The sequence below is a fragment of the Callorhinus ursinus genome, unplaced genomic scaffold (assembly GCF_003265705.2).
Source record: "Callorhinus ursinus isolate GAN/ISIS: 27379988/994484 unplaced genomic scaffold, GSC_fseal_2.0 scaffold17, whole genome shotgun sequence".
Lineage (NCBI taxonomy): Eukaryota > Metazoa > Chordata > Mammalia > Carnivora > Otariidae > Callorhinus > Callorhinus ursinus.
Genome location: NW_027397079.1, coordinates 345574 through 354693, shown reverse-complemented (window position 1 = coordinate 354693; position 9120 = coordinate 345574). Strand labels below are relative to the sequence as shown.

The following is a 9120-nucleotide window of genomic DNA, read 5'->3' as shown; positions in this document are numbered from 1 at the left end:
AGAGGAGACTTGGGGTGCTGCCATCTCCACGGTCTTAGGGCTCTGCCCCTTTTGCAGAACTTCCAACGGCGCCACGTTGGAACAGAGCAGCTGGAGGTTCACAACCTCAGTGGTCCGTAGGAGCCACTATGAGGAAGGCCAGGGAAGAATTTGCCATTTTCAGTGGAAAACAAGTGGCGATTACTACTTACGATGACTTTGTACTTTGGATCTGGATTTGCTGCACCTTTTTTTATAGCAAGACATCAGCTGCTTAAGAAATAAGGATGTTTTCCTCGCGGCGAGCGTCAGGGCGCAGCGGCGTGGTCCGCGCTGAGGGTTCCCGGCCAACTGCTTGCTCGCGGGCCCCGACGGCGCCGCGCTCAGTCCTGCTCCTCGGTGGAGGGAAGATGGTGGGCCAGAACAGCGCCATCACCGCCGGTGTCTGCGGGGCTCTTTTCCTCGGGTACTGCATTTACTTTGACCGCAAGAGACGGAGTGACCCCAACTTCAAGAACGGGCTTCGAGAACGAAGAAAGAAACAAAAGCTTGCCAAGGAGAGAGCTGGACTTTGCAAGTTACCTGACCTTAAAGATGCTGAGGCTGTTCAGAAATTCTTCCTTGAAGAAATACAGCTTGGTGAAGAGTTGCTAGCCCAGGGTGAATATGAGAAAGGTGTAGACCATCTGACAAATGCAATTGCTGTGTGTGGACAGCCACAGCAGTTGCTCCAAGTGTTACAGCAAACTCTTCCACCACCCGTGTTCCAGATGCTTCTGACCAAGCTTCCAACAATTAGTCAGAGAATTGTAAGTGCTCAGAGCTTAACTGAAGATGATGTGGAATGAGAAAATGTCAACATAATCTCAATTAAAATATTTTTAAAATATTAAGTTGGAAGATGAGCAGCTCTGGGGGAAAAAGGGCAAATAGGCTTGTTATGGACTGTCCTACACTGAAATCTACCAAAGTTAATTTTTACTTTGTGTAGATCCATTCGTCTGTTTTATTTATTTTTCCCAGTGAAAAGTGTATTTTGATAGAAAACTTTTCATTTTATAAATATACTATGAGTTACAAAATATCATGGATTTATTTTATTCCTAAAACGTGCAATTAAAGTGTGTACATATAAAATCACATTACTTAGGTTGAAAATACTCAGTGCTTAGTTTTGAAAGATAGGCAGAAAAAGTATAGGAGAAAGCTGAAGAATGTACATTTTTTTAAGCTAGTACATTTGCTCTACATAAAAGAATTGGATGGAAACTATCAAAACAGCATTAAAATCTTTGAGAGATTATTTTTTTCCATTTAATCTCTTAAATAAAAAAAGAAATAAGGATGTTTTAATTAATCCATCAAACAGATGTGAAAAGGAACATTTTAAGAGGTGCAGTCTCTTTGAAAAATGGATCAAAGTCTTGATTTCAACATAATATGTTTGTAAATAAACTTATGGCATGAATCCTTAATGCCTCTTCTCTAAAATATAGAATGTAATAATTGTGCTTACTTTCTTATTTGGGAAATATTCCAGGATTAGTTTGTTTGCTCAGATTAGTGTGTGATTTAGTCTGTTTCTTGTTTTTAGATTTTGAGGTTTTATGTAATTTTTGATTACTAGGTCAGGACCTTGTTGGTAATTTATGTTATTAAAAATGCAAACTTGAAAAAAAACAGTATGATATTGGCATAAACACGGAAACATGGATCAATGGAACAGAGTAGAGAGCTCAGAAATAAACCCACACATATAAGGTCAAGTAATTTATAACAAAGGAGCCTAGAATATGCACTGGGGAAAGGACAGTCTCCTCAATAAAGGGTTCTGGAAGAACTGGATCTTACACCAAATACAAAAATTACCTGAAGACAAATTAAGGTCCTGAATGTAAGACCTAAAACCATAAAACTCCTCGAAGACAACATAAGCACCAAACTACTTGACAGTGGTCTTGGTGATGATTTCTGGGCTTGACACCAAAAGCAAAGGCAACAAAGGCAAAAATTAAAAAGTGGGACACATCAAAATAAAAAGCTTCAGCACAGCAAAGAAAACCATCACAAAATAAGAAGGCAACTTAGTGAATGGGAGAAGATATTTTTTTAAAATCATGTATCTGATATGGGGCTAATATCTAAAATGTATAAAGAAGTCATGCAACCCATTAGCAAAGAAACCAAACAATCTGATTTAAAAACAGGCAGAGCACAGGACATAGTCAATAATGTAATAGTGCTGTACAGTGACAGATGGGAACGACGCAATTATGGTGAGCACTGCACAATGTACAGAATTGTACATCTGAAGCTAATAGAACATTGTATGGCAGTGATACTGTGATAAAATTTGTTAAAAGGGCAGAGGATCTAAATAGACATCTTCCAAAGAAGACATACAGATGGACAACAGGTACATAAAAAGGTGCTCAACATCACTCATCACCAGAAAAATATAAATCAAAGCCACGACAAGATATCACTTCACACCTGGAGAATGACTAATATCAAAACGACAAGAAATAAATGTTGAGGACGTGGAGGAAAGAGAACCTTCGCACACTGCTGGTGGTATTTTAAACCGGTGCAGCCACTGTGGGAAATAGTATGGAGGTTCTTCAAAAAATTAAAATAGAGCTGCCATATGACCCAGCAATTTCAACTAATGGGTATTTATCTGAAGATAATGAAAACACCAACTCAAAAGGAGTTTCACCCCATGTTCCCTGCAGCATGATTAACAACAGCCTTGATAGGAAAACAACCTAAGTGTCCATCAGTGGATGCATGGATAAAGAGAATACTTTATACGCACAACAGGAATGTTATTTAGCCATAAAATGAAAGAAATTTTGCCATTTACAACAACACTGATGGACCTTGAGGACATTATGCTAAGTGAAATAAGTCAAAGAAAGACAAATACCATATGGCCACATTTATATGTGGAATCTAAAAAAAGAAAAAGAAAAAACCCCAAACTCATAGATACAGAGAACAGATTGGTGGTTGACAGACGTGGGGTGGGGTGGGGTGGGTGAATTGGGTGAAGAGGGTCTACAGGTACAAATTTCCAGGTATAAAATAAAGTCATGGAGATGCAATGTACAGCATTGGTATAATAATACTGTATTGTATGTTTGAAATTTGCTAGAAGCATAATCTTAAAATTCTCATTACAAGAAAAAGATTATAACTATGTATAGGGACAGATGTCCCTAGACTTAGGGACCAGACTTATTGTGGAAATCACTTTGCAATGTACAAAAATATCAAATCATTACATTATACACCTGAAACTAATATAATGTTACATGTCAATTATACCTCAATAAAAAAGTAGTTTCAATGCTAATAAATTATTTTAAAAAAAGGTCATCTGCTTACAAGTTTTAAAAAACAGAAGAAACACTCCCTTTCTCTCTCAAATAAATAAATAAAATCTTTTAAAAAATCGATCTCTCTCCCTTTCAAATAAATAAAATCTTCCAAAAGGTCGGGGGGGGGGGCGGGTGGCACCTGGGTCACTTAGTCAGTTAAGCGTCTGCCTTTGGCTCAGGTCATGATCCCGGAATTCTGGGATCAAGTCCCAAATCAGGCTCCCTGCTCAGCAGGGCGTCTGCTTCTCCCTCTCCCTCTGCTCCTCCACCCTCACCCTGCTTGTGCTCGCTCTCTCTTGCTGTCTCTCTCATTTAAATAAATAAAATCTTAAAAAAAATTATAGTCTATCATAGTCATTAATTGACACATTTCAACAAAGAAGGACAATAGGTAGTACTCTGAAGGAAGCATGAAATGAGGGCTGTTTTCCAATTATGCATACCTTATATTAGTAAGTATTCCTCTTTTGGAAATATAAATCTATTAATAAATATATTAGTAAATATTTCCCTTCTGGAAAACTTCAACAAGAAAAAGCAAGACAAACAACCGGAATATAAGACTCTGTCTTTTCACTTTTGAGCAGACAGCTTTTTCAGCTTAACTAGATGATGATTTGATAATACACATGTCAAGCCTTTTTCCTTGGACCCACTTTTTAATTGTTAATGAGCTGAGCTTCTAAGCATTTTAAAAATGTATCATATCTCATAAACAACTATAGTTAGTTAAATAAACTGTCTTGACATTTAAAAATGGCAGTGATAATGAGCCAAAAAAAAAACTACTGGCCAATGGAATTCAACAGCACATTAAAAAGATCATAGACCATGATCAAGTTGGGTTTATTCCTAGGATGGTTCAACATACGTGAATCAATCAACATGATACACCACATTAGCAGGATGAAGAATAAAAATCAACGATCATAACAATAGAAGCAGAGAAAGCATCTGACAAAATTCTCAACAGGGTGGGTAGAGGTGAATGTACCTCAACATAACAGAGGCCATATATGACAAGCCCACAGCTACCATCATACTCAATGATGAAGAGCTGAAAGCTTCTCGCCTCAAACCAGGAACAACACAAGGATGCCCACTCCCATCACTTTTATCCCACATTGTACTGGAAGTCCTGGCCAGAACAATTAGGCAAAAAAGAAATAAAAGCATCCAAATTGGAAAGGAAGAAGTAAAATTATTATCCCTGTCTGCAGATAACATGACCTTATATGTATAAAATCCTAAAGATGCCACAAAAAAATACTTGAAACTAATAAGTTCAGTAAAGTTGCAGGATACAAAGCCAACATTTAAAAAATCATATACACTAATAACAAACTATCTGCAAAGGAATTTAAGAAAACAATCCCATTTACAAAAGCATCGAGAAGAATGAAATACTTAGGAATAAACTTAACCAAGAAGGGAAAAGACTTGTACACTGACTACTATGAAAATATTGGTAAAAAAAAAATTAAAGAAGACATAAATAAAAATAAATCGTATGTTCATGGTTTGGGAGACTTAATATTGTTAAAAATGTCCATCCTACCTAAAGTAAGATGGACGTTTTGACTCTACAGAGTCAATGCAATCCCTATCAAAATATCAATGGTATTTTTTATAGAAATGGTAAAAATACCCTTAAAACTCATGTGGAACCAAAGAAGACTCTAAGAAGCCAAAGCAACTTGAGAAAGAACAGAACTGAAGGCATCACATTTCCTGATTTCAAAATATATTACAAATCTACAGTCTCCAAAACAGTATGGTTTTGTCATAAAAACAGATATTTGAACCAATGGAATAGAATAGGGAACCCGCAAATGAACCCATGCATATATGGCCAACTGATTTTCAACAAGCATGCCAAAAATATCCAATGGGGAAAGGAGAGTCTCATCGGTGAGTGGTGCTGAGAAAAGTGAATATCCGCATGCAAAAGAATGAAACTTTACCCTTACCTCACACCACACACAAAAATAAACTCGAAGTGGATTAGAGACTCAAATGTGAGGTCTGAAACTGTAAAACTCCTAGCAGAAAACATAGGGGGAAATCTTCATGATATTGGTCTGGGCAGTGATTTCTTGGATATAACATCGGAAGCTCGAGCAACAAAACCAAAAATAGACAAATGGCACTACTTCAAGCTAAAGGTTTCTGCACAGAAAAGTAAACAATGAACAGAGTGAAAAGGCAGTCTACAGAATAGGAGAAAATGTTTGCCATCTATAAACCTAAGAAGTCAATGTCCAGAATATGAAAGGAACTGCTACAACTCAACAGCAGAAAAGGAAATAACCCAATTAAAAAATGGGCAAAGGACTTGAATAGACATTTCTCTATGGAGGACATACAAATGGCCAACAGACACATGAAAAAATGCTCAACATCACTCATCATCAGGGAAATACAAATCAAAAGCACAGTAAGATATGACCTCACACCTGTTAAAAATGGCTGTCATCCAAAAAAACAAAAAATAGTAAGTGTTGGCAAGGACGTAGAGAGATTGTAGATGTTGCTTTTACACTGCTGGTGGGGATGCAAAATGGTGCGGCCACTGTGAGAACCAGTATGGAGGTTCCTCAAAAATGTAAAACTAGAATGATCATGTGATCCAGCAATCCCAGGAAAATTAAAAGAATTAAAATCAGGATCTCGAAGAGAGATTTACACTCCCCAAATCATTGCAGCTTTATTCACAGTAGCCAAAATATGGAAACTAAATGTCCGTCAGCAGATGAATGGATAAGAAAATGTAGTCTCTGGGTACAGTGGAATATTATTCAGCCTTAAGAAGATGAAATCCTCCCACATGTGACAACATGGATGAATGTGGAGGACGTTATGGGAAATGAAATAAGTCCGTCACAGGAGCACGAGTACTGCATGATTCCATCTACAGGAAGTCCCGAGATTCGTCCATCTCCTAGAGAAAGAGAGTAGATGGGTGCCCAGGGCTAAGGGAGAGGCAGAGGGATGCCACTGCTCAGAAGCTGTAGGGTTTCGGTTATGGGAGATGCACTAGCTGGAGGGATGGGCAGTGTGGTTCACAATGCTGCGCACTGAAACATTTGTTAAGAAGGTGGATGTTGTGTTCAGTGCTCTTACCACACACACAGATGCACCAGCCCCTCAGGTTTAATTGGGGGAAAATCAGTCTCACACCTACCTAACTTGATTGCTTGTGTTCAATGATCAGAGAAATCTAGTGATTTTAAGCAAAGGGTGCTGAGAACTCATCTTGTACAGTTGTGTAATTTTACATATGAAGGAAACAATGAGGCCCAGAAGACATAAAGACTCTCCAAGGTCATACGACATGTCACAGCAGAACCGACAACACTGATAGATCCTCCTTGATCTCTCTGCAGGGTGGGCAAGGGCTCCTGCCCATGCCTCTCCTCCCTTGGGGTCCACGGGTCCAACTCATCTTACCACTGCTCCTTTGACCTGATGTGGCTGCCACTTCCCTCTCCTGTCACGTACACATCAGTGGTCCCCCAGGATCTGTCACTGGACTTCCTCCTGGGCCCTCAGCCTGTCTCGTCTCTTTGGGATGGTGTTTTGTCCCATGACTCTCAGGATCCCATTATTGCTCCTGTGCCTCAGTCATGACCCCGGGGCCACTGTTCAGTCTTTAGCAGGCTGCTCAGTGATGGACACATTCAGATGTTCAATAAATACCTTCTTCACAAGAGCGGCACTCTCCAGATCCTGCACTTGGCTCAGCTCTCTCTTGACCAACTTATCTGGGCTACCTAAAACCAAGACCATGATCTTTCTACCGAATACACCTCCTCCTTTATTCCCAGTTTCCACTAATCGCCTAGACTCCAACCATCGGAGTTATGTTTCTTCTGTATCACTAGATTACAGATCTAATCAACTGCCAAGCACCGTGGACCCCCTCGCACTTCTCCTCCAGCCATCTGCTTCCTATTCACATTGCAGATGAACCTATTTCAGTCTAAGCCCAGGCTACTGCAGTAAATTCTGGAATGCTTGCTTTCCAGATGCCCATCCTCACTCCAATTCACTGGGTTTTCAGGTTGGTTTCCATAAAACCCAGCTCTGGACTTACTACATCCTTACTAGGAAAGCTTCAGTGCTTCCACTTTGCACAAAATGTGACATCAGACCCGGGTCCCAGCCCCTTCTCAGGAACGTGCCCCCTCCAAAAGCCCAGGGCTGTTGAAGACCAGCCGTCCTTAGGCACACCTGCTTCCCCACCTACCCCTCCTTCTGCGTCCCTGCAAATGGGGTGGAATCCATATTGTCTCTGTAGTCTTCTTGTAGACCATGATGCTCAAACACTGGCAATTTTATGAGACTCAACCTGATACCTTCAGAGTCCATTTTAAACACAGTCTCCTCTGTAAAGCTCTGCTCTGTGCTGCACAGCCCCCAAATTTGGATGGAGGGATGTTTTGGAGCATGCACTTTGTTTTTACTGTCCATTTGGATGGAGGGATGTTTTGGAGCATGCACTTTGTTTTTACTGTAATGCAAGGATTTACAAGCCTTGCATTACCATAGTGTCTGGACTGACCTGTAAGGTTCCCTCAGAAGGGATTGGGACTCACTCATCATTTACATTTCACAGAGATTGTGTTTAAAAGTCCGGGGAATTGGATTGCATTTCACTGGGTGGCAGGCTTCCTAACTCAAGCCCAGGGCATTCTCCGCACGAATGCTCCTGAAAATGCTGCAACATGAAACTCATTGTCTTTCATATTCAATGCATCACTTTTTATCACACTGCTCAGATTTCCAATCTGCAACATATAACGGGAAACAGGATTATTTTCTTACATTCAGAAAGATAACTAGTTTCTTTTTCAGTTGCTCTGGTTGAAGGTAACACCATGAAAAGCTGACCTATTAACTTATAATGAAGCTATTTCCTCGTTATTCAACATGTTCTCCTGAGACAGCTTTAACATAGACAGAGCACATTTTTACATTTGCCCGTGTAAATTGTATTTCCTGAGTGAGCGAGTGCCCGAATGGGTTTGAGCCTGCTGGGTTACAGTAACCATGTAACCTGTAGGACCATTTGATTTGTTTGTTTAATACATGCGGTGGGCGAAAGCTTTAAAACTTCAGGCTGTGATCCTTTTACATCTAAAAATAACAGAGATCCCACCCGCTTTACTACCGAATTAAGAATTTTCTGTCACCATTTTTAGGACTTGGATAGGGAACAATGTCTCCAATTTCAAAAGGTGAAACTACCTTTCAAGTTAGCATTATCAAAATGTCAAAAAAATTTCAGTTAGTCATTTTTTAAAATTGTTTAAAACAAAAACAAAACCATATAGAACTGCCTAGCTAACAACAGCCACCTTTCTATTATGGCCAATACGTTTCTATAGAGATAAAGAAAAGTTATCTAAAACTAATTTGAATATATCTGAGTGGAAATATTTGTTTACAAATACCCAGCGCTATTTCTTACTCAGCACATGTCCTAGTGTCTAGGAGGGCTGGAACCACCGCCTCCCGGAGTCCCGTGTGCTCTGAGCGTTGGGACAGGAAGGCAGAAGCTGCCAGTTGTTGTCGGTGTGAGAACAGCTGAGGTTCTGCCTTCTCATCTGCAAAGATAAACCGATGACTCCCCCAGAAATATTGTGGAGGAGAGGGAAGACCCTGCAGATACCACTGTCCTCACTGCTGTTTCTTCCTATATGTGACTTCAGATAATCCAATTACGTTTTCCTCCCTCTTGGGTCCCTTCCCCCGT

General features: G+C 39.9%; 1 protein-coding gene across 1 annotated transcript; it reads left to right on the top strand.

Annotated features, from left to right (window-relative positions):
- Positions 1–261: 261 nt before the first annotated feature.
- LOC112834615 (mitochondrial import receptor subunit TOM20 homolog) lies at positions 262–1063 on the top strand. The gene has a single exon (XM_073902233.1). It carries the CDS (start codon positions 267–269, stop codon positions 825–827), a length of 561 nt encoding a protein of 186 aa, XP_073758334.1. The 5' UTR covers positions 262–266; the 3' UTR covers positions 828–1063.
- Positions 1064–9120: the final 8057 nt, after the last annotated feature.

Coding starts and splice junctions, on each gene's coding strand:
- LOC112834615 (XM_073902233.1), top strand. CDS start 267: ATGTTTTCCTCGCGGCGAGCGTCAGGGCGCAGCGGCGTGGTCCGCGCT.